A 21,824-nucleotide genomic window follows, 5' to 3' on the forward strand; every position below is an offset into this window, starting at 1 on the left:
GGGATGGACGATACGGCCACCACCTCCGCAATCCTGGACATTCTGTCTTCAATATGCCTCTCTTCAGGACACTCCAATGTCAAGAAGCATGTCTCGCCTTCCTCTTTACGCTCGCATCTTCCACACGTTTTGCCCCAATCGACTCCAAAATCTGTGAACAAAAGGAAATTGTCAAACTCTTCGGACCCGCTCATACTGAACAAATCGCCAAAAGTCAACAGAAGCGGAGGAACAGACCCATTCAACAAGAATACGCTTGATGAGCGAATCAACTCGTTCAATATCCTTAACTGGTCCTTCGAGGACGATAAACTGAATCCCCTCGAATGCGCGGTGAACGGCTGGCAATGCCACAAGCGAAAAAACGAACTTCTTTGCCACTACTGCAATGCGGTATTGCTGATCCGCTTGAACGAACAGAATGACAAGAATAAAATCGTTACAAACTTTCTGTTTGTGGAAGACGAGGAAGCAGAAGAGCAGTTTTTCAAGGTGCGCGAACAGCTGATAAGCTCGTATCTTCGTCGGCTACGTACAGATCACTATCCGGGGTGCATGTGGAGGAACTCCAATTTGGATATAGAGCTGGTCAGAAAGCAATACCATCTCAAGATTAGTGACATGAATGAAATATTAGAGCAATATCAAGGTAATCTTGAAAACCTGATCGATCACCAAGACATTATTATGCTGAAAAGCTACACCACAGACATAGTAAATAAGTCGCAAATTGAGATTTTGCAAGCTTATAACTCAACAAACTTGATACTTTCCATGGTTGCTCTTTTTGGATGGGAGCTAAAACAACAGAAATTTGGATCAAAGAATTTGGCACTCCTCAAATGTCATAAATGCACAAGGCGAATACTGCTGGGGGAATCTGAAAATCTTGACCACACGGAGCCGCTCAAGTCTGTCAGCTATCCAGCCGAGATTAGCAATGAAGACTCTGACATCAACCTGCTCGCAGAACATGAACACTGGTGCTGCATGGTAACTGAATTTAATAACTTGAAAGGATATGAAGTGGTGTTGAGAATCCTGCAAAGCGTGTCTTTATCGGACGGCTACGAAAGCATGGAGGTCGAGCAAGATCATTCGTACACTTTCGACTCCACGATGGCGCTTCTTCGTGAGTTCAGCTAAACATATCAAGCATAAACCATAATCATCATAATACTACTTAATTTCTCTTTTGGTACACGTCTTCAGGATTCAAAAGCGTGCCAAACACACGATCCCAGAATTTGCTGGTGACACCAAAACCAAGCTCATAGTTTTTATAATGGTGCTCCAAATGGTAAGTCTTGAGATCCTGGAGGTATTTTGGGAGCTTGGCATGATGGAGAATATAATGAGTGCAGTCATAAAGAATATAGCCAAGAAATCCTCCAGCGAATCCGGAGCAGGCAGCATAGTAAGGCAAAATTGCAAACACAAGCTTGTAGAACGGATAGCACAAAACAATAAATAGTGTTGGTGGCATCACCAGTCTTTTCTTGTCCATAGGTAGGTAGTGGTGGACACCGTGCAACAGAAAGTGAACAGTAAATGCAAGCTGGTGTTCTGGAAGGTAGTTATCAATGTGGAAAAGGAACCGATGCATGACATATTCAATCAAAGTCCACACGAATAGACCCAGAGCCCAGAGAGCCAGTGCCAAGAATTTGTTCTGGTTGACAAATCCGATGTAGAAAACGTAGAAGTTGACTGGAAGCCAAATAAGTGGAACCACATACCAAGGTGTCACCGAAAGAGGCTCCAAAAAGTTTCCGAAAAGAGGGGCCGAGCCTTTTCCGTAGTGTCTAGGTCTGTGAACCTGGTCAAGGTAAAATTCCTTGGTCCAGTTGGCAGTGAGGACCTGAATCAGTAACGGTTTGTTGAGATCCAAGAATTTGTGCTTTCTATAATCTTCGTCAACATCTGTCCTAACGCTCAACAGCTGCTCCGAAGGCAGCTCACCAAATTCAGTCAAATCAATTGTGTCCGGAATCACTTCCATGTTCTGATGCTTAGAAAGAAGTTCCTCTTCCTCTTCTGGTGTAGCCAAGTATCCGATAAGCATTTCGTCATTCAACATCTCGTAGACGCTCTCGGAATGTGTGTGACTGCTAGGATCGGCAAGAATTTGGGTGATGTCTTTGCCAGCATATTCCAAAATTAGTTCACTGCCGGCCGGGTGTTCATCAAGAAAGTTAGTGACATCGTAGATATTTCTATTGTAAAGAGTCACCCAGCATGACTTAACAGTAGTATGGGCCTCAAACTGTTTGCGAGACACGAGTGGCAAACGTCTGTTATTCATCGGGCTATGATGTGAAAAAAGATCACGCTATTTTCTTATAAGCGAGGGAGAACAAGCAAATCAACACCGATGACGTTGAAATACGGTGACAGATGTTTGTATGAGGTGCAAATCAAGAGTGACTAGATAATTTGGAATCAAGAACGGTCCTTGATTTTGTTTCTTGATGAATAAATTTCTGCTGTTTGTTTGTATTCGCTCCGCCCGGTATCTACAGCGAATTTTTTTTTTATTTTTTTTGCAGTCGCGACGATCGGCTTCGCCCTTGAAATTTGAGTTTCCGTTACGAAAACTTTGTGAACATGATGAATCATATCCTTGCCCTAAGCAGACAGCCCTCTCGGCGTGCTCTGAGCACCATATCGCAAACAAAGATCAAAACCTTACCGAGTGGGATCAAGCTGGTGGTAGATGAGACTCCCAGTCATTTCAGTGCTGTCGGACTATATGTTAATGCCGGCTCCAGATTCGAAGATAGATATGATCTAACAGGGTGTTCTCACCTGATGGATAAAATGGCATATAGAAGCACTACTGAAATGTCTGGAGCGGAAATGGTGGAGAAACTTAATCACTTGGGTGGCAACTATATGTGTGCGTCATCAAGAGAGACTCTTATTTATCAAGCAAGCGTATTCAACCAAGATGTGGACAAAATGTTTAAACTCTTGAGTGATGCAATTGCCAGACCAGCATTGCTAGACGAGGAGATAAACGAGCAAATCAACAACGCGCGGTATGAACTGAATGAGCTGTGGCTTCAAAGCGACATGATACTGCCAGAACTCCTACAACAGACGGCATACAACGGCAAGAATCTGGGTTGTCCTCTGCTCTGCCCTCAGGAGGAGTTGGACAATGTGACATCGGCCAAATTGCGCCAATATAGAGACTTGTTCTATAGACCCGATCGACTGGTGGTGGCTATGAGCGGTGTACCTTTTGAAAAAGCCGAAGAACTTACATTGAAAAATCTCGAAGATTTCAAAGCCAGAAATAGCACAGAGATTATCAAGGACCCAGCAGTGTATACAGGGGGAGAGTTCTCGACTCCTTACCCTGAAGAGCTTGCTTACATGGGTCAAGAATTTCATCACATCCATGTTGGCTTTGAAGGTGTGCCCATTCAAGACGAAGAGGTCTACAAGCTCGCTACCTTGCAAATGCTCATTGGGGGAGGTGGCTCATTTTCTGCTGGTGGTCCTGGAAAAGGAATGTACTCTAGAGCATACACGCGAATCCTGAACCAGTATGGATTTGTGGAGTCGTGCAAATCTTTCATTCACAACTTCAGTGACAGTGGGTTATTCGGCATCTCTTTGAGTTGCATTCCACAGGCGAACCGTGTGATGGGCGAGCTGATTGGATTTGAGCTCTCGCTTTTAATGGAGGATAATGCCAGAAATGGCGGAATCACAGATAGCGAGGTCGAACGATCCAAGAATCAGCTGAAGTCGTCCTTGATGATGAATTTAGAAAGTAAGATGGTCCAATTGGAAGACATGGGTCGTCAAGTCCAGATCTACGGCAAACGAGTCGACGTACTCGAGATGTGCGAAAAGATTGATAGAATCACCAGACATGACCTTATAGATATTGCCAAGAGGGTGCTTACCGGAAGCAAGCCAACCATTGTTATCCAAGGCGATAGGGACTCTTTTGGAGATGTTGCGGAGACTCTGGCCAAGTCCGGTTTGGGAACTGATAAGAAAACAAAGAAGGGTTGGTTCGTGTAAATAGTTAGTTTTCTAGCCATTCAGAATCATTCAATGCTTGATGGAAATGTTTTTCTATATTTTGGTGAGCTTTTTGTCGTTCAGAGCTCTGTTTCTCGTATTTGTGTATAGTAGTCTTTAGCCCGGTTTTGAAGGAAGAGAAAACCTTTTCATCCTTCTCTGATACCTTTGTCGTTATTTGCACCATTTGATTCCCCACATGAGCACTCGGAACTCCATGTATCTGGCGGCTCCAGTGCGCCTTTTCGTCCTCCTTGAATGACATCGTAGTCGACTTTAGCAAATCTGGGTGAAAGGTAAATTCTACGGTCACTTTATAGCCGGACTAAGCGATTACGTAATCATGACCCGAGGATGGTATGAGCTAGGACACAGGATCTGGAACTCGAATGGTGATATCGTTGAGTACATAGTTGCAATGGCAGCTGGTTGACCTTGCCAACAAAACGGAATTTTTATCATCTAGATTAAAAGTGACGCTTAACTATCAAACCTATCAATTCTATTCTTTGATCTCCACGCACCGTCCTACGCTAACTACTCTACAGATAGCTCCATCTGCAACAATAAGAACAATATATTAACTTGGTAGAGCGCTATGTGGTATTATGTGCTCAAGCCCTGCGTTTTCTTCCATTTAGTGATTCTCTTCTTCAACTCACCAGCACTGTGCTGAAAAGGATTGAGTTTCTTGTCCCATTTCATCTTTTCATAGTCGTCTCCATACTTATTGTACAGATCAGCTAGCCAATCAATCTCTCGCGCGCTCTGTTTGCGTTCCTTTACCACCTTGTGCTGGGCAAGCTCCTCAAGTTTCTTGACCACTTCCGTTGGAGGCTTTTCCTGTTCAATCTCCTGCGTTATTTTCTTTGTACCATAAATGACTTTGATAACATTGCCTTGATCATCACGGATAAGTTTAGCTGTTCCTTCAGGGATGTCTGATGGGTCCAGAGAGTCCTTGGATTCGTCTTTCTTTTCTTCTTCTTCCTCAGTCTCATCAACGACAAACTCATCATCGCTTTCGGGGAGCTGAGGGGTGATTTTCTTTTCGACTCCACCAGTTTGTTGTGACAGTCGCACTTTCAAACCCATTTTATCATAGTTCTGTGACAGAGACAACTTTGGATCCCAGTTTGCCGCAATGATGGAGTTCCCAAAATTCCTCACTTGCCTTTGTCTGTCCTTCAAGCGTCTCGTAGCCTTTTTGACCGACGATCTGGCCATCTTACGCTTACGAACGGACACCATGATCAGAAATGAAAAATAAGTTAGCACTTGAATTTTTTTTTTCTCCTGTTCCAGTCGCGTCGATCGTCGAGGACGCCGGCTGCTGATAATCTTCTACCCCAGATCATCTTGTGTCAATGTCAGAAAGCGAACAGCTTCCACAACAACCCAGACTGGCCCCTAACCAGCCTAGTAACCAGCAGGAAATTGATTCGCGGTCTGTTTATTTGGGCAATGTGGACTATTCCGCACTACCCGGGGATCTGAAGGAGCTACTTGATGATTGTGGGGTCATAAACAGAATTACCATCCTGTATGATAAACACACTGGAAAGCCTCGTGGATACGCTTTTGTTGAGTTTGAAACGCACGAAGGGGCTCAAAAAGCTGTTGCCATGAACGGCACAGAATTCCGCGGACGTGCTTTGACAGTTACTCCAAAACGGACTAATTATCCGGGAATCACCAATGCCAGACAGTATTCAGGTGCACCCCCACACAGACGCAGGGGACGCAGTGGCCGCAGTACTGCCTGGAGAGGGCGTGCACACCATTTGAGGGAAGACGATGCTAATAACGAGGAGCCCGCGAAGACGTCACCCGATTAAATAATGAGCAAGTGGCATATATTTCCTAAAACAACCAGACCCACAAAAATATCCAAAATATAACTGTGAAGAACAGGAGCCATATTTTCCAGCTTATTCCTGTCTTGTCGGCCATTATGGCCATCCGATTTAGGTTGGCCTTGATGCGGTTTTTGCTCAGTTCCATATCGCCTCCGAGAGCAGAGAGGTTGAATCTGCTTTTGTTGATTTCGTCGCCCATCATCATGGAGAGATTTTTCAAAGCTGTTATTTTGGAACCCAGTAGGTCCACAGTCTCGTCGTTCTGAGACTCGAGCTGTGACATTAGCGAAGCATTGTAGTCTCTTTTTTTTGCGTCTGCTGTATCGTAGGGGGAAGACGATCTAGCAAAAGGGTCCTCCTGACGGCGTAGATTATCCAGCGACGTGGCCGAAGATGTTTTGTACGTTCTTATTGGAGAGTGTGCAGCAGATACCGGTTGAGACACCGTGGAAAAAAGAGCTGTTCTTCCCTCACGCTGGTGCGCTTTTGAGGAATACCGACTAGACATTAGTTGAGGAATAATAATACTCACTTTGTGCTCATAAGAGTATCGTCGCGTCGAGAAAATATTATTCTTTTCTCCTATGAATTTACGTCAACAGCTGGGTTCGGGTCTGAGCATGGCCATGGTTTTAGCCAGCGCCTTTGCGTTCTGGAAGCTGTTTTCCATCGTGACCATGTCTAACTCTCCGATTGTTGTGGTTCTTTCTGGATCCATGGAGCCAGCTTTCCAACGAGGAGACGTGCTGTTTCTTTGGAATAGAGAAGAGTACGTCGGAGTAGGAGACGTTGTTGTCTACAAATTGCAAGAGAAAGATATCCCAATTGTGCATAGAGTTGTTAGAGAACACAGGGTGATGGAGAAGGATCGGAAAACAAAGAAAAAAGTGCAAAAACAGCTGCTCCTGACTAAAGGAGACAATAACGAGCGAGACGATTTACCATTATATGCTTACGGACAGCAGTATCTCGAAAGAGACAAAGATATTCTTGGAAGAGTATTTGGATACGTCCCTCTAGTTGGGTATGTTACGATCCTCATTACGGAGAACGTGTACTTCAAGTACGCCCTGATGGCATTACTCGGTCTCTCTGCGTTAGTACAGGACGAATAATAGTACACATATCTATATATCTCATTAATTTCTAGCCACCCCGTAACCCAGCGTCATTAGTCGTTTTCTGCGGTCCCCTTCGCCTTTTTGTCTTCCTTCTTCCAAAAGCATCTCTCTTATGAGTCGACAGTCGCTTTCTGATACATTGTCCACTTTCTGCGAAACAACTCTGGTGAACTCCTCAAGAGACATGTTTTCAGCAGTAGGAACTATGTGTCTCACCAAATCTCGCTTGGCTTTCAGAGTTTGGTTTTCCTTGTCAAGAATATCCCAATAGAAATCGATTGGAAGTGAGCCTTTTCTGCCGCAAAGATTGATGAATCGCGGATCATCCTTTATATATGGGAGAAGCTCATGCCATTTCAATTTTGCTGTGAACTCGATTTTTTGGCTTACCTCCTCCAAAAGCTGTCTGAAACCGTCTCTGGCCTTCCTATCTGCTCTGTGATTTTTTTTATTGTGCTCAGCGACAGTGGCCTGGAATGATCGCTCCAACTCGTTCATGATACTCTCATAAATTGTGAGCACATCTAGTTTGTTCAAATGGGGCAACCGCTCCATATCCAGCGTCTTGAAAGCACCGTCCACCTGCGACCTCGGGGTGAGCTCTGCTCGCAGAATGACCTCCACTTCCTCGAGCTGTTTACGCCTGGCTTCCCTAATCTCCGCCTCCCGCGCACGCTTCAACTTACCGACGTACTCCTCAAAAAATTCCCGTTTCATCTTGGGTGGTATAAGTGAATAAATAGGCTCATCCATGATGAGTTTCGCACATGTGTTCCATCGGGTGTAGTACTTTATATCGTAATTGTCCAGAACCTGGAAAAATGCATTTCTGTAACTCTCGCGCGAGTTTTCCTTTTCTCGAAACTCCTCATCGGCTTTTCGAAGCAAATAAACCTCAAAGCATTCCTTCCTCGTAATCGAGTCAGGTAAAGTCCAATACCGCTTATCCACAATGCACCGCTCCATCACCTGCTGGAATGTCCAATCTGTTCCTACAGAGTATTCGTCCAGCATTTGAACAAATTGATCTGTTTTTGCGTCTGCATTCTTCTCCCATCTGAGCTCCTCGTCCGTAAAGAAACTGCTTAGATCCACAATCTTTGTAGAGTCAAATACCTTGTCACCATTCTCCTGGGCCGGTTCCGGCTCTTCAGCAGCTGTGGGGTCTAAGAGTTTGCGCACCTCGTCGGGAAGTGTCCAAACACTCTCCTCTGTTTCCTCGTTGTAGTAGTAGACCTCGCCCTCGTCAGTGAAGTATCGCTGCCATTTTGACTTCTCTAAGGCAGCGTCAACCCTGCTCTCCTTCAAGTCTTCAGGCCTCTCCCACTGCGTCTGCTCAGTGTCTGAGTTGTAGTAGTAAACACGGCCTTCCTCGTCTACCACTTCGCTCCACATACTCAAGGACTTGGAAAATTATTTTTTTCGTGCGACACCCATCTCTTCCGAATAACAGCAAATACCTCTTTATTACCAAATGGTAAGTTTAGGCATCTGTGGTGCTAACATCAGTCTCAATCCCTCAAACCGTATCTCACAGCAGTTAGGCACTCGCTGAATGTGGCACTCTGTCTGGAGAACTTTTCTTCTCAGATCGTTGAGCGTCACAATTATCCCGAAGTGGAAAACAAGAAGACAACAGAGGTGCTGCTAAACCCTATGATGATATCAAGAAACGAGAACGAACGCGTACTCATTGAACCAAGCATCAATTCTGTGAGAGTGTCCATCAAAATCAAACAAAGCGATGAAATAGAGAGTATCCTGGTCGACAAGTTCACCAGATTCTTGACCAAAAGAGCAGAGAACTTTCTAATTCTCAGAAGAACGCCAATCCCAGATTACGATATCTCGTTCCTGCTCACAAATTACCACAACGAGGTGATGATGAAGAATAAATTGATCGACTTCATCATCGAATTTATGGAAGACGTCGACAAAGAAATCAGCGAGATGAAATTGTTCCTCAATTCCAGAGCGAGATTTGTCGCAGAAGCATATCTGAGCGTGTTCGATTAGCCATATAACCTCCTTAGAAAATCAAATACAATCAAAACTAAAACATGTAAGAACCGGAGAATTATCCTGAACAGCCTGCAGAGTACGGACTTTGCATCGCACACCCGGTCCACCCTTCTCATAAGTACCCGCAGGCAAGGGCTTTTAAAGTGCCCTTTTCATTGTAATCGTAATCCTCTTGGCAGGCGTAGCTGCTAACCTCGATTCGTATATTTCCAATCTGTACGTCGTGCTCCCACTCTACAAGCTGGACGAACTTGTTGTGGCGATAAGAAGTTGTGCCGTTGGTAACCCGGACTTCAAACTGGCCTGGCGGAAAATGAAGCTCTGGTAAGTAAATCACGGTCGGGGCCATTTTTTGCGACTGGACTCGGGTATTTATTTCCATCACAAATGTGACCGTTTTGAGGTCAAACTCGCTGAATACCACTATTCCATTCACCAGAACACCATACGGCCGCACAACAGCGGTCGCAGCACGGGTTCCATTCAACAATGAAATGACCTTGTTTTCGAGCTCGATCTCTTCCTCGAGAGCTTCTGATTTTTTAGATGTGGTATCCAGACTGGACGATGAATTTGTTATCCACTCTAGATAAGTGCCAATTGATTCGGTACCATATGCTCCAGCCCGCATCCAGTATCCATTTTTTCTGTCATCTACGTCATCCTTGGAATACAGCGAAAAATCCTCCAAGTTCCAGTTGTCTCCCCATTTGTGACAATTGCGCGAGTTATAGCACCAATAGGTACTGTTGAGGTTTGTGTGTTCGAGCGCTGACTGTAATGCATCGTTTGCACTTTCCTGAGAGCTGTAATCGCCATCAGAGTACGCTTTCTTGCAATCCATATCAAAGGGCATTCCGGTTTCAGTGACTATCACTGGCACACTTGGACCAACTGCTTCATTTGCCTCTCGTTTGAGCTGTGCAAATTGATTCCTGAGCGACTTGCGAATGTTCTTTTCACCAAAAACCAGCCCGAAAATAGGATTAACGTATTTGCCCCGCAAAATACCCAATGTATCCACGTTGTATCTCCGATTCCATGTCTGGAACATAAGTGACATTCCATCATAATAATGCTGTGCAATTGCTGTTCTGCTATCAATATGAGGCGTTCCTTTCACAGCAGGAGGAATTGCCATGACTGGATGCTGCATTATCACGTACAAATCACCGTCGACTTTCCTCACCATGCTCTTCCATTTCCCCCAAAAATCAACAAAAAGGGTATTGATGAACGTTTTATCATCCAAGGTCTCACCTGTATTTGGGTCTGTGCTAAAATAGTTAGGAATGAGAGCTTGGCCTGACTGAGGATCCCATACATGGTGCTGTGCAAAAATACACTCCCCAAGCTTCCAGTCTGGACTTCTTTCGAATTTATAATGCTTGTCCATTTTATCGTCACTGACCCATGCCTTGACTCCGTTTGGATCAATAAGCTTGGTGCCATTTTTGCGGGGCCCAAACACAGAGAGCGAATAAACATCCACTTCTTGTGGCAACCCCATTCCAAGCCTCATACCCTCTATTGGCTTCGGACATGTTCCCAGCCTTAATTCCTGGGATGGGGGGTATTGCTCAAGATCAGGATACCCGTAGTAGCCAGAGTTTGGCTCGTTTAACGACTCTACTCCAAGTAACGTTTTGTTCAAAAGCTCTGGTGCTTTTTGCCTAATGGAGGACAATAGGAAAGACATGGAGTCCAGAAAATGGGATTGCAGAAAGTCCTGAATGTTCATTCCGTTAATAATGGCTTTGGGAGCGAACATAGAACCGGCAAAAAAGAGCGTAAACATGACTTGGGTTGCCATCCTGAAATAGTTTGTCGCCCAAACCATTTTTTGGTAATTCTGTGGATCAGCAGCGAAATTGTGTATGAGGGAGGCTTCAGTAGTAGGGAAATTGCGAGGTTCAAGCCCAGCAGCATACAGAGTCCAGAGTGGAGCACCGCTGCCGCCAGTGAACCTAGACCAAACATCTTGGTGCGGATCGATGAACACGTAGAGACCGCCAATTTCATTGATCTTGCGCAGCAGCTCTATAGTGTAGTCAATATAATCGGTATCATAAATTCCGGGGCCTTCATGTTCAATTGCTTCCCAAGTGACAATGTATCGGATCGTGTTGTAGCCCCAAAGTTTTATACGCGTCAGATGTTCATAAGCTTCTTCCAGTGGAAAGGGCTTCCCAACAAAGGAAACACGATCTGCCTCCTGCCAGAAACCACACTTATTAGGCTTCGAATAAGAGTACTGCAATGGGTTCTGGGGCATTTTTGAGGAAGAGTCAAGATTGATCCCGCGTAGAAGCACTCTTCTCTTTGTGGCCGCTTCAACAAAATTGCCGTAGTTGTCATGGGACAAGGGCTTCGTTTCCAAAACACTGTTAAGAGAGGCAATAGAGTGTTTGTGCATCGGAAGTGGAGACTCTTTGTCGGGTTGTGATGAGTCTGAGGAGTTAGGTAGGGGTATATATCCCTTGGAATTCATAAAGTGGCTTCGAAGTTTAGAATGGAAAGATCGTAGACCCAAATTCAAACTGCAGTTGATGACGGCAATGGATCGGTATCACAACAATAATCTGATTTCCCCATCTTGCCGCTTCAAAATCGCCGCGTCGATCGGCTCGTACTTGGTATTTCTTACTTCCTATGCTCACTCGACGAGTTTTAGCGGTCAGCACCATTTTGGCCCTGACATCGCTGGCAGGCGCCAGCACCGCAAATTCTACCTGCCACCTTGTACATTCATTGCCAAATTATGAACAATGCAACTACGCTTTACAAAACTGCGCCGATCACCAGGTAGGACAAATCAATTATTTCTACCTCTACTACTGCACCAGCTCTTCAACGGCCATAAGAGACTGGATCGTTCTTCCTTTCATCTTCGCTATATTGTTTTATTTGTTTGTGTTTTTGGGCATTACTGCTGGCGAATTTCTCTGTCCTAACCTTTCCGTTATTTCCAATTATCTCACTATCCCGGAGAATATATCTGGGCTGACTCTGCTGGCCTTCGGAAATGGATCCCCAGACATTCTGAGCACCTACAGCTCTTTCCAAACCGCAAATGCGTCTCTGGCTATTGGTGAACTTATTGGATCTGCATTCTTCATCACCGGTTTTATTATCGGAGTTATAACGATTACAATGCCATTTGAAATTCTTCCTCAAGTCTCGGTTGCGGATCAGGTTTCGAACAACCTACTAATATCGAGTGCCAAATTCGTGTATTTACGTGATTTACTATTTTTCCTGCTTTCAATTACCACGCTACTTGCTTTCTTATCGAATGGACATTTATCGAAAACAAAGCTGAACATCCTCGTTGCCATATATATCTTCTATGTGCTTGTGGTGCTCATTTGGCAATATCTGATTACAAAGAAAAGGCGAGAGCTTGTCCAGGACTATCAGATCAGAAACTTATACAACGATGAAGCATTTATCACGATGGATGGAGACAATTTGGAATTTGAAGACTCTTATACCTTCAATCCAAGAATCCTTAACAGCATTGAGTTTGGAAATGTTCTGGAGATGCTAAGCGAAAATCAGTCGGTGCCCGTCAACATCTCACGGCTTGTAAACGACGCGCAAAACTACGAATCAAGGCTGCTGGAGCACGAAATTAATCTGGAGGAGGAGCCCGAGTATTCATCAAAACCACTGAAAACCATCTTTGGCTACATTTCATACCCACTGGTTCTCCTACTAAAGTATACGATCCCAATGATGTCACTGTCGGACTTCAACCAGACAGTCAAACCGTCATTTACCAGACTAATGGAGCTTTTGTGCTCTTTGTCATGTGCACAATTTATCATCATTTATTCGTTCGCTGAAAATGCTTCATGGGGCACGTACGCCATCTTTTTAGTCCTCACTACCTTAACTGTTGCTGGCGTTTACTATAACGTCACCAGGGCTAACTCACAATCCAATTTGGTCAAGCTTTCCATCTGTATTATAGGATTTATTACAGCCATTGCATACATAGCATTCATTGCGGACGAACTGATCAACGTGCTCAAGTTCATCAGTGTACTGACACAGCTTTCTGACGCAATAATGGGGTTGACTATTTTCGCAATAGGAAACTCTGTCGGAGACCTGATCTCTAACCTTGTCATAGCCAATGTCGGCTATCCCTTGATGGCACTGGCAGCATGCTTTGGAGGCCCCTTGCTGAATTTACTCCTTGGGATTGGTGTCAATGGGAAGATCATTGGCGAAGTCGACGTCAACATGAAACCCAGCTTGTACTTGACTTGTCTCTGGATCCTCGTCAACCTCGTGTTTATGCTCATTTACATTCCATACAAGGGATGGAGATTCACAAGGGACGCTGGAATTTTCATGGTTTCCGTGTGGGTTATCGGAACTTTCCTGAATATCGTGCTAGAGCTTGTTTAGAAGAAATCGTCCTCTTGTAAGTACTGTAGTAACTCCTGTTCACGTTCTTTCGAATCCACATCCGTTTTCACTTCGCTTCTATTGGTGTTCATCGGATAACGCATGGCCCGCACACAGTCATTATGCAAAGACATGCAGAACTTAATTCTTCTGTCAAATTCTTCCTGCGGTGCCTTGGTCGAATAAATGTTCAGCATCTCATTTGATTGCATGTACCCATCCTTGTGGTCAATCGTGGCATCAACGACTCCATCCTTAATAGCTTTTGCAACAATGTATTCAGCACTAAGTTCGCTATCAAGATGCAGCTTGATGCAGATGTCTTTGAGAGAAATCTTCTTGTAAGACAACGAAATAATTCTAATACCTGTCTTAATCACATTCTGCCTCAAGCGCAACACAAGGTTGTAATTGTCATCCTTCTTAAGTGCAGAGCCAAACTTGCTCAGGGCTTCGCTGAAAAGGTTCAAGTCGCCCAATCTCACAGCCCTGGTCACAGCGAGGTATGGGATGAGGCTCTTCTCGAGAGAAAGATCGCGAAACGTTGATAGCTCTGGGATCTCACCCGTCAGTAACTGGATCAGAATATTGAGTTTGGTTGCTGCTTGCAAAAATCCAAGAGCAGATTTTGTCTGTGGACACTTTCTGATAGCGGTAATGGCGCATTCACCTGCGGCAGAGTAGTCCAGCTGAATTGTCTGGATTCTGGCCAAGTAGTAGTAGTATCTGGCAACGACAGAGTTGGACACATCTTCCGGAAACTCGGTCTTTTCGACAAGGTTGTATGCTTGATTAATGTCATTTGAAAGAAGATATGATCTCAAAAGCAAGGTGATTGTAACAGCTCGGGTCTCGTTGTCGTATCTCAAAGTAGAGGTTCTCAAGGCAGACTGCAGTGCAGGACGGATTGAGACTGTATCTTTGAGAACTTCTTTGGATCTGAAAATGTAGAACCACATTTTCGCAGAGATGTGATCAAGGGTTCTCTCATTGTGGCTAGCAAGTGCAATGATGCATTTCTCGTTAAATAGTTCCAACCTATTGAAGTCCTGCTTGTCGTGGAGGAAGATTTGCACCAACAGATGAATGAACAAGTCGATCTCTGGTCTTGGAGCTTCCGCAACGTCTTCCTCAACCATTTCGACATCCTCAAAATCAGACAAAACCTGAATGAGATATTCGTAGTGAGGATGAGAGCTTGGGAATGTCTCCTTGACAACTTTGATCAACGATCCAGCGTCTAGCTCTTTCCTCACGGGAGTAAGCTCACGAAACACCTTCAACACGTATCTTGGATCATACTTGACTGCAGACTGCTCCACGAGTGCCAAAAACTGATGAATTCCTACAGATGTTAGTGAGACTGCGGTTACATCTCGGTACTTACTTTCCACAACGTCCATTGAGGGCTCAGTATTCTGCATAGTTTTGTATTTCTTGTAGATAATTATTTCAGTGGCGAACTTCGACAATTTAGTATGATTTACACACGACCCAATATTTTTATGATATATTTACCATGAATCGGAAAGGATTGCTGTCGTTTGATCGCAATGCAGACCAGCAGACTAAGTTCCAAGATCTGGGACAGGCCATGCTGAGGCAGCGTGAGGAGCAACTGAGAACACAGCTCCAGGTGTTCCAAAATGCGTTGGTCAGCTTTAAACAGGAGCACAAGAAGGAATTGATGAAGAACCCACATCTGCGAGCGCAATTCAGCCAGATCTGTGAAAGTTTTGGAGTCGATCCACTCTATATGACTGCCGAAGACGACCTTGATCCTGAAGAAAGAAATAATAGACTTGCCATTAGAATATATGAGATATGTCAAGCAACTAGAGACCTGTATGGGGGTATAATATCTGTGGATGAGGTGATCCAGCTGTTGACTAGCACTATCCAGGATGGCTGGCAATTCAAACTGGACCACCATGATGTGCATGTTGCCGTGGAGAGCCTGAAAGTGCTGGGAAATGAGTTGGAACTGGTCAAAATCGGACCCAAGATGTATATTAAGTCAGTGCTCCAGGAGTTTAATGCTGATCAAAGCCAAATACTGACAGCTGCAGACAACATTGGGTATGTCACGGTTTCGATCCTGCGCGACAATTTCCGCTGGAAAACAGCAAGATGCAAATCAAATCTGGACGACCTACTTTCCATCGGGCTGTTGTGGATTGACGATCAAGCAGATGAAAGATGCTATTGGTCAACAACATGGATTAACAAAGGTCATTAGTGCGAAATGTACTCGAAGGCATAGCTGACAGAATCGTATTGAGACTCATTTTGCATCAAAAAGTCATCATTCTTTGCAAGATCTTCACGATCGATATGATTCCATGTGGTGGCATCTCCATACAACATCGCAGCTGACTTCACTTTTTGCTTGCCGCTTTGACAGCGCTTGCACTTGTAAGTATCATGCGTTTCGCAGGGCGTTTGATCATTGTACAAAAACAACTGTTTCAAATTTTCGCTGGAAAACTGTCTTTCCACGTCTTCGTTGGAGTCCACAACGCATGTCGAGAGTTCCATCTTAGCTGATTGACGTTGGAAGATCTTTTCCTCTATAGTACCCGTCGCAATAAATCGATAAATAAAGCAATTTTTCTTCTGGCCGTCTCTCCAAACTCTTGCCAGAGCTTGTTGGTCGCTGGCAGGATTCCAGTCGGGATCTAATAAAATCAGCCTATTGGCACCAATAAGGTTTATACCACACCCTCCCGCTTTGGAACTTAGCAAGAAAACAAATTCATCAGCGTTTGGATCGTTGAACCTGTCCACCAATTTTTGACGTTTGTTGATTCCCAACGACCCGTCTAATCTCACCGTTCCAAATCTATGGTGTCTGCAAAGTTTTTCTATTAGATCCAATGTTTGTGTGAAGTTGGAAATAAGCACAATTTTGTCATCTGTTTCTTTGCGAATTTTGAAGAGGAACCGCTCTAGCATGGCAAATTTGCCGCTGTACCATGTTTGAACGTCTTTGTTTCTTCCGTTCCCAAAGTCGTAGTCATCCGGTATAATATTCTCGGAACCTGAGATGTCGTTTGGCAAATCAAGCAGACGAGGGTGTGTGCATAGTTTCCGAAGAAGGCCAATAGCTTTCAGAGGCTGGGATCCCAAACCTCTAATGAGCTTATTGATTTCTGGAGAAGTGACAAAATGACGGTACAGCTTAGATTGGAGCTCGCTAAGGTTGCAAAACACAACGTATTCGTATTTGACTGGCAAGTATTTTGACAAAATATCGTTTGTTCTTCTGATTATGAAACGTGAGACCAATTCAGTTAGTTCCTGAAGCTTTTCGTCTCCTTTTTTCCGTTCTTCTTCCGTGGCAAGCGAATCTCTGCCACGAAGAATATCCAGCTCGTAATTCTTTCTGAATTGTGCACGGGAGCCCAGAACACCTGGATTCGAGAAGTTCAGCAACGAGAAGTATTCTGACAAATCGTTTTGGATAGGAGTACCAGACAGAATGACACGGCGTTCGCAGTTGAGAGAGTTCAAGGCCGTAAACGTCAAAGAGTCTCCGTTTTTGAGTCTGTGGCCTTCGTCTGCCAATATAAGACCAATCTCAGTTCCTTCCAAGTTCTCTACGTTTCGGCGTAACGTTTCGTAACTGATAATCAGGACAGGTCTGACAATGGATCGTCCTTTGGCACGAGCCCACTGTCTGAGCACCTCGGCCATGTCGCCGGCTCCTTTGGATCCCTTGCCATCCATTGCGAGGGAGTTCAATGTTCCCTTTCCAAGCCATTTGTCGATTTCGTTGGCCCAGTTTTTCACCAACGATGATGGACAAACAATAACGCATTTTTCAATTGTCTTTCTGCCTCGCGGTCCTTGTCTTAGAAGTGTCCACATAAGTGTTAGGCATTGAAGCGTTTTTCCAAGGCCCATTTCGTCAGCCATGATGCAACCTTTGGCTCTAGCATCCACCAGCCCTGCTGTGCAGCGATACAAAAACTTGACTCCTGCCACCTGGTGAGGCCTGAGAATCTTGGCGAGCTTTGGATCAATGACGACGGGGACGTTCGGGAACTGTTTCATGACTTCCTCCTCTGGACGGGTACTGATCCCCAAAATCTCGTTCAGCGACTTGTGTGCAGACTTTGCCGGTTTCTGCGGCTCTTCGGCAGCGGCTGCTGCCTTTGCCGCGGCCAAAGCAGCTTCTTCTTCCTCTTTCATGCCGGGAATCACGTCCACCGTAGGATCATAAAGAACGATGGCGTACTCTCCGAGTGGATCGTGGAGCGGTTTTGGGGGAAAGTATAAACGTTTTCTGTTTCCCAGAGGTGGTGGGGGCTGAGCGTTCATCAGCTCATACTCGTTGTCAGCACCCGACTTAATCGGGGCCTTGAACTTGCGCGTCAGAATTTTATTGGTTTCATCCATAGAGCTAAAGACATTGCGAGGCAATAGAGCACCTTTTTTCTTGTTCAGCCCATACTGCTCGTCTTCGTCTTTGGTTGACCCAAAAGGAATGTTCTCCTGCCCCAGTTCCGCATAGGATTGGGGACCTTTGGCACGGGCTGTGCGGATTTGCCTACCTGCAGCGGAGACAGCTGCAGACACCAGTATGGGGCTCTTGAATGGCTTGCAAAGTTTCTGCGACGGGTCCTCATACAGACGCTTTCGCTTTAGCGTGGGGGAGATTCCTGCACCGATACCGAGCTCGTTATCGGGCGAGATCTTGAACCTTCTATTATATGTCATGGGATCTGTAAACAAACACGCGAAAAATAATTTATCAACTTCACATCCATACACCGCGTTTCGAGAGACTGAAAAACCCCCCAGCTCTTGGCAAGCTGGCATCAGGTTAGGATCTCTAGTGCGGGCGAACCTGACTTTACGTGCCGAGAGGGCTTCCGGTGCCCTTGTTGCCAAGAATGGCAAGAGCCGCTCGTTAATAAGTTAACGACGCCGAGCCATGTGCCCTGCAGCGCTGCTGTCGGATACACGTGGGCTTGGATCGGGAAAAAAACAAAGAGAGCCGCTTGGCGAAAGCTTGTCGGAGATTGGCATTTATCTGGCACGGGCCACAGTTGGCAAATCATCTGCGTACACGCCTGTACGTGGCCCGCTTCACAAAGGAGATACTTTGTGAGATTAATTTGCGTTGCCGTGCATGGCTCATATTAGTTAAAGCCATGTGGGGTCAATTTGAAAATTCGATGATACCTCTCTCTGCTGCTCGCAAGAATATATAGCATGCAGTCCGCATTTGGAATTTCACTGCAAAATGGAAGACTCAAAAGCGGTCGAGGTCCAAGTGGAGACCTTCGACGCGGGATCTCATGTGATGGCGTACGATAAAGAGGGCAGATCCACCCGATTCGCCAAAAAGAAGTCTCTTAGTGACATCTTCACCATTATCTGTGCCGGTGCGGCCTTGTTGTCGGACGGGTACCAGAACAACTGTATGAACATGTTGAACTCTGTGTTTTCCCTCAAGTATCCCGAGACGTACGACAGCACGATGAAGACTCGGGTCTCCAACGCACTGCTCGTTGGAGCTGTGCTGGGACAGGTCGTGGTGGGCGTTACCGGAGACTACTTTGGCAGAAAATGGGCCATTCTCACCACCACCTTGATGATTGTGGTGGGAACCATTTTGGCGACTGCCTCCCACGGCGTCACTACCGAGGGCATGTTTTGGATGATGATCGTTGCAAGAGGTATTACCGGGTTTGGTGTTGGCGGAGAGTACCCTGCCAGTTCCACTGCTGCCTCCGAGTCTGCCAATGAGGCTACCAAAAAAAGAGGAGGCGTCTTCGTTTTGGTGACCAACTTGCCGCTCTCACTCGGTGGTCCGTTTGCCTTGATCGTGTTCCTGATAGTCTACCCTGCCACCGGCAGCGGTGCCCACCTGTCCACCACCTGGAGAGTCATGCTTGGAATAGGCTGCATCTGGCCGCTCGCAGTGTTTTACTTCAGGTTCAAGATGGCCACGTCCGTGCTCTACAAGAAGGGAGCTATCAAAAAGAACGTGCCCTATTGGCTCACGTTTAAGTACTATTGGCGCAGACTGCTGGGAACCTGCGGCTGCTGGTTTATCTACGACTTTGTCACTTTTCCGAACGGTATCTTCTCGTCCACCATCATCTCGTCGGTGCTGGACGACACGTCTGACCTGGAGAAGGTTGCGGAATGGAATCTGTTGCTCGCGATTATCAGCATTCCTATGCTGTTTGTCGGCGCATTCCTCACGGACAGAATTGGAAGGAAATACACCATGTGCATTGGTTTTGGTGGCTACCTTGTCATTGGTCTCATTATCGGCTGCTCGTACAAGAAAATCACCAAGATCGTGCCGCTCTTCATCATCTTCTACGGCATTTTCAACGGTTTCGGAAACCTGGGTCCCGGAAACATCCTGGGGCTAACTTCTGCCGAGTCGTACGCCACGCCTGTCCGTTCCACGTTGTACGGTCTCTCCGCTGCCTTGGGCAAAACTGGTGCTGCCGTTGGAACTCAAGCGTTCACCCCGATCCAGAACAACCTCGGAAAGCAATGGACGTTCATCATTGCTGCGCTCCTGGGCCTTACCGGTGTCATTCTAGCCTTCCTGTGTATTCCCCACGGTCTCGAGGATGACCTCATGCTGGAGGACATCAGATACTTCAGTTATTTGAGACGCCAAGGCTGGACGGGCGACTTTGGCTCCGAGGGCGAGATCGACAGCTACGAAAAAAAAGCGTCTGGCCTGGGTGACAATGCGATAATCGAGAAAACAGAAACCTTGTCTGAATCTAGCTAATATGTGAGTGGTGTCTATTTAATGCTGAACTTTTCAGATGACGTTGACCATCGGAGTGTAGTTTCTTTCATATTGGAAGTCAGGAACCCAAAGCTTGACTGTCAGACTGCTTAGATCCAGATAACTGTCGTCTAAACAAGACACGTTACCGGCTCCCAGAAGTTTCATGTCTCTGGTAATCTCCTCCTTGAGTAGCTGTGACGCTTTTTCAACACCTTTTTGGCCGTACACCTCACTATAGAGCATTGGCCGGCCAATTGCAGGTATTGCACCCAGACACAAAGCTTTTATCACGTCCGAGCCACGACTGAAACCTCCCTCGACAAAAAGCTGAAATTGGTTCCGTTCGATCTTTTTCTCCTTCAGAGCCTCGTGTACTTCAGCAAGAGTCTCAATAGCAGGTTTTGAGAAATCCAGCTGGCGGCCACCGCTATTGGAAATTAATGCACCCCGAAATCCTAGCTCTGCAGCTTTCAGAATGTCCTCCTTTCGTTGCAGTCCCTTGAGAATGATTGGCAAATTGGTGCTTTTCCTGATGGTCTCAAAATCTTGCCATGTGGCAACGTACTCCGGTTCCGAGCCCAAAAGCCCCGCAAGGTTCGCGTTGGTTTTTCCGGCTTCCATTTCTCTAACCTTGTACTCCTTCTCTCTGTGTCCTCGTGCAGCAGTGTCCACATTCACAAAGATAGCCTTCACTTGTGGCATCGTAGCTTCTATATGCTTGAAAAGTTTAGGAGCTTCCCTAAGCTCTTCTGCAGATTCAAACTCATGCTGGTAAAAGAGTACCTGACCATGAGCCGTTTCCGCGTGCAGCTGCTCCAACGAGACTGAACCGCGCTTTGGGGCCATATATGCAATTTTCTCTTCGGCAGCAGCACGGGCCAGAATCTTTTCTCCCTCAGGCTGGATTAAATCCGATCCCGTAAACGAACTAATGAAAAAAGGAGCAGCGGTCCGGACACCAAGAATGTCTGTTTCAATGGAGAATTTGCTGATGTCAGTGAGGCAGCGAGGACGGAAGAAAATGCGGCCAAGCGCGTATCTGTTCTCGCGCAAAGTGAACTCATCATCTGCGCCGGAAGAGACGTATACTAGGGTAGCTGGAGAAAGAACGTTTTTTGCAACAACCTCAAAGTCAGAAAGCGAAAAGATCTGGGACAGCGTTGGCGGAATCAGTTTCACCACCTGTTCCTCCTGCTCTTCGATCTCTATCAATTTTTGCTTTTTTCGGGTGCTTGTCTTTTTTTTCTTTGTAGGAAGGTCATTTATTTCTCCAACCAACGAGCCGTCCAAAAACGTCTCCAAGTATTGTGGATGGTGCATGGAATGGAACCCTTTGGTGGCGTCGTTTCCGGCGTATCTCAAAATCCGTGCAACACCGCCCGGATGCGTCTTAATGAACTCCGTCACGTCGTAAACTTTCTGGTTAATGGCAATCCAACAATCATCGGGCTTGTTATGTGTCTGCAGTTCCTCAAAGCTGACAACCCGTTTTTGGTCGCTACTGAGCGTCTGGCGCAACTTCCAGGACCAGAACACGCTTGCTGCTCCAAAGAAGCCGACGCTTCTAAATTCGCGAATCATAATATTTCA

The 21,824-nt window shown here is 45.8% G+C and overlaps 16 protein-coding genes across 16 annotated transcripts; 8 read left to right on the forward strand and 8 right to left on the reverse strand.

The window, feature by feature from the left end:
• Nucleotides 1-3: 3 nt before the first annotated feature.
• OGAPODRAFT_93203 (uncharacterized protein) lies at nucleotides 4-2,507 on the forward strand (the record flags this gene model as incomplete). Its single annotated transcript, XM_018357295.1, has 1 exon — nucleotides 4-2,507. One exon carries the CDS (start codon nucleotides 4-6, stop codon nucleotides 1,144-1,146), a length of 1,143 nt encoding a protein of 380 aa, XP_018211105.1. The 3' UTR covers nucleotides 1,147-2,507.
• Nucleotides 256-2,507, reverse strand: OGAPODRAFT_15994 (uncharacterized protein). Its single transcript, XM_018354106.1, has one exon. The coding sequence runs from the start codon at nucleotides 2,303-2,305 to the stop codon at nucleotides 1,184-1,186; it is 1,122 nt and encodes a 373-aa protein (XP_018211106.1). The 5' UTR covers nucleotides 2,306-2,507; the 3' UTR covers nucleotides 256-1,183.
• Nucleotides 2,492-4,292, forward strand: OGAPODRAFT_15995 (uncharacterized protein). Its single transcript, XM_018354107.1, has one exon. It carries the CDS (start codon nucleotides 2,821-2,823, stop codon nucleotides 4,039-4,041), a length of 1,221 nt encoding a protein of 406 aa, XP_018211107.1. The 5' UTR covers nucleotides 2,492-2,820; the 3' UTR covers nucleotides 4,042-4,292.
• A 309-nt stretch (nucleotides 4,293-4,601) lies between these two features.
• On the reverse strand, nucleotides 4,602-6,422 carry OGAPODRAFT_15996 (uncharacterized protein). The gene has a single exon (XM_018354108.1). It carries the CDS (start codon nucleotides 5,266-5,268, stop codon nucleotides 4,648-4,650), a length of 621 nt encoding a protein of 206 aa, XP_018211108.1. The 5' UTR covers nucleotides 5,269-6,422; the 3' UTR covers nucleotides 4,602-4,647.
• On the forward strand, nucleotides 4,602-6,422 carry OGAPODRAFT_93207 (uncharacterized protein). Its single transcript, XM_018357296.1, has one exon. The coding sequence runs from the start codon at nucleotides 5,409-5,411 to the stop codon at nucleotides 5,877-5,879; it is 471 nt and encodes a 156-aa protein (XP_018211109.1). The 5' UTR covers nucleotides 4,602-5,408; the 3' UTR covers nucleotides 5,880-6,422.
• OGAPODRAFT_12271 (uncharacterized protein) lies at nucleotides 5,905-6,408 on the reverse strand (the record flags this gene model as incomplete). Its single annotated transcript, XM_018353317.1, has 1 exon — nucleotides 5,905-6,408. The coding sequence occupies one exon, from the start codon at nucleotides 6,406-6,408 to the stop codon at nucleotides 5,905-5,907; it is 504 nt and encodes a 167-aa protein (XP_018211110.1).
• Nucleotides 6,423-6,445: 23 nt separating the features above from the next.
• Nucleotides 6,446-7,015, forward strand: OGAPODRAFT_98907 (uncharacterized protein; the record flags this gene model as incomplete). Its single annotated transcript, XM_018358055.1, has 2 exons — nucleotides 6,446-6,754; nucleotides 6,800-7,015. The coding sequence occupies exons 1-2, from the start codon at nucleotides 6,485-6,487 to the stop codon at nucleotides 7,013-7,015; spliced, it is 486 nt and encodes a 161-aa protein (XP_018211111.1). The 5' UTR covers nucleotides 6,446-6,484.
• Nucleotides 6,495-9,076, reverse strand: OGAPODRAFT_15997 (uncharacterized protein). The gene has a single exon (XM_018354109.1). The coding sequence runs from the start codon at nucleotides 8,414-8,416 to the stop codon at nucleotides 7,040-7,042; it is 1,377 nt and encodes a 458-aa protein (XP_018211112.1). The 5' UTR covers nucleotides 8,417-9,076; the 3' UTR covers nucleotides 6,495-7,039.
• OGAPODRAFT_48493 (subunit of the ARP2/3 complex) lies at nucleotides 8,528-9,037 on the forward strand (the record flags this gene model as incomplete). The annotated part of the gene is made up of 1 exon (XM_018355588.1): nucleotides 8,528-9,037. A coding segment is annotated over one exon (510 nt), but the record flags the coding sequence as incomplete, so codon positions are not given.
• On the reverse strand, nucleotides 9,028-11,608 carry OGAPODRAFT_15998 (uncharacterized protein). Its single transcript, XM_018354110.1, has one exon. It carries the CDS (start codon nucleotides 11,532-11,534, stop codon nucleotides 9,156-9,158), a length of 2,379 nt encoding a protein of 792 aa, XP_018211114.1. The 5' UTR covers nucleotides 11,535-11,608; the 3' UTR covers nucleotides 9,028-9,155.
• An 87-nt stretch (nucleotides 11,609-11,695) lies between these two features.
• On the forward strand, nucleotides 11,696-14,807 carry OGAPODRAFT_93213 (uncharacterized protein; the record flags this gene model as incomplete). Its single annotated transcript, XM_018357297.1, has 1 exon — nucleotides 11,696-14,807. The coding sequence occupies one exon, from the start codon at nucleotides 11,696-11,698 to the stop codon at nucleotides 13,460-13,462; it is 1,767 nt and encodes a 588-aa protein (XP_018211115.1). The 3' UTR covers nucleotides 13,463-14,807.
• OGAPODRAFT_16000 (uncharacterized protein) lies at nucleotides 11,708-14,872 on the reverse strand. The gene is made up of 2 exons (XM_018354111.1): nucleotides 14,850-14,872; nucleotides 11,708-14,807 (listed from the first exon to the last, which is right to left on the reverse strand). The coding sequence occupies exons 1-2, from the start codon at nucleotides 14,863-14,865 to the stop codon at nucleotides 13,459-13,461; spliced, it is 1,365 nt and encodes a 454-aa protein (XP_018211116.1). The 5' UTR covers nucleotides 14,866-14,872; the 3' UTR covers nucleotides 11,708-13,458.
• Nucleotides 14,873-14,967: 95 nt separating this feature from the next.
• On the forward strand, nucleotides 14,968-16,581 carry OGAPODRAFT_93215 (uncharacterized protein). The gene has a single exon (XM_018357298.1). The coding sequence runs from the start codon at nucleotides 14,982-14,984 to the stop codon at nucleotides 15,699-15,701; it is 720 nt and encodes a 239-aa protein (XP_018211118.1). The 5' UTR covers nucleotides 14,968-14,981; the 3' UTR covers nucleotides 15,702-16,581.
• OGAPODRAFT_81963 (uncharacterized protein) lies at nucleotides 14,968-18,184 on the reverse strand (the record flags this gene model as incomplete). Its single annotated transcript, XM_018356582.1, has 2 exons — nucleotides 14,968-17,830; nucleotides 17,876-18,184. The coding sequence occupies 2 exons, from the start codon at nucleotides 18,182-18,184 to the stop codon at nucleotides 15,698-15,700; spliced, it is 2,442 nt and encodes an 813-aa protein (XP_018211117.1). The 3' UTR covers nucleotides 14,968-15,697.
• Nucleotides 18,185-18,350: 166 nt separating this feature from the next.
• On the forward strand, nucleotides 18,351-20,278 carry OGAPODRAFT_16001 (uncharacterized protein). The gene has a single exon (XM_018354112.1). The coding sequence runs from the start codon at nucleotides 18,714-18,716 to the stop codon at nucleotides 20,229-20,231; it is 1,518 nt and encodes a 505-aa protein (XP_018211119.1). The 5' UTR covers nucleotides 18,351-18,713; the 3' UTR covers nucleotides 20,232-20,278.
• On the reverse strand, nucleotides 20,250-21,815 carry OGAPODRAFT_98927 (uncharacterized protein; the record flags this gene model as incomplete). The annotated part of the gene is made up of 1 exon (XM_018358056.1): nucleotides 20,250-21,815. The coding sequence occupies one exon, from the start codon at nucleotides 21,813-21,815 to the stop codon at nucleotides 20,265-20,267; it is 1,551 nt and encodes a 516-aa protein (XP_018211120.1). The 3' UTR covers nucleotides 20,250-20,264.
• Nucleotides 21,816-21,824: the final 9 nt, after the last annotated feature.

Source organism: Ogataea polymorpha, assembly GCF_001664045.1.
Source record: "Ogataea polymorpha strain NCYC 495 leu1.1 chromosome Unknown OGAPOscaffold_3, whole genome shotgun sequence".
NCBI classification, from domain to species: domain Eukaryota; kingdom Fungi; phylum Ascomycota; class Pichiomycetes; order Pichiales; family Pichiaceae; genus Ogataea; species Ogataea polymorpha.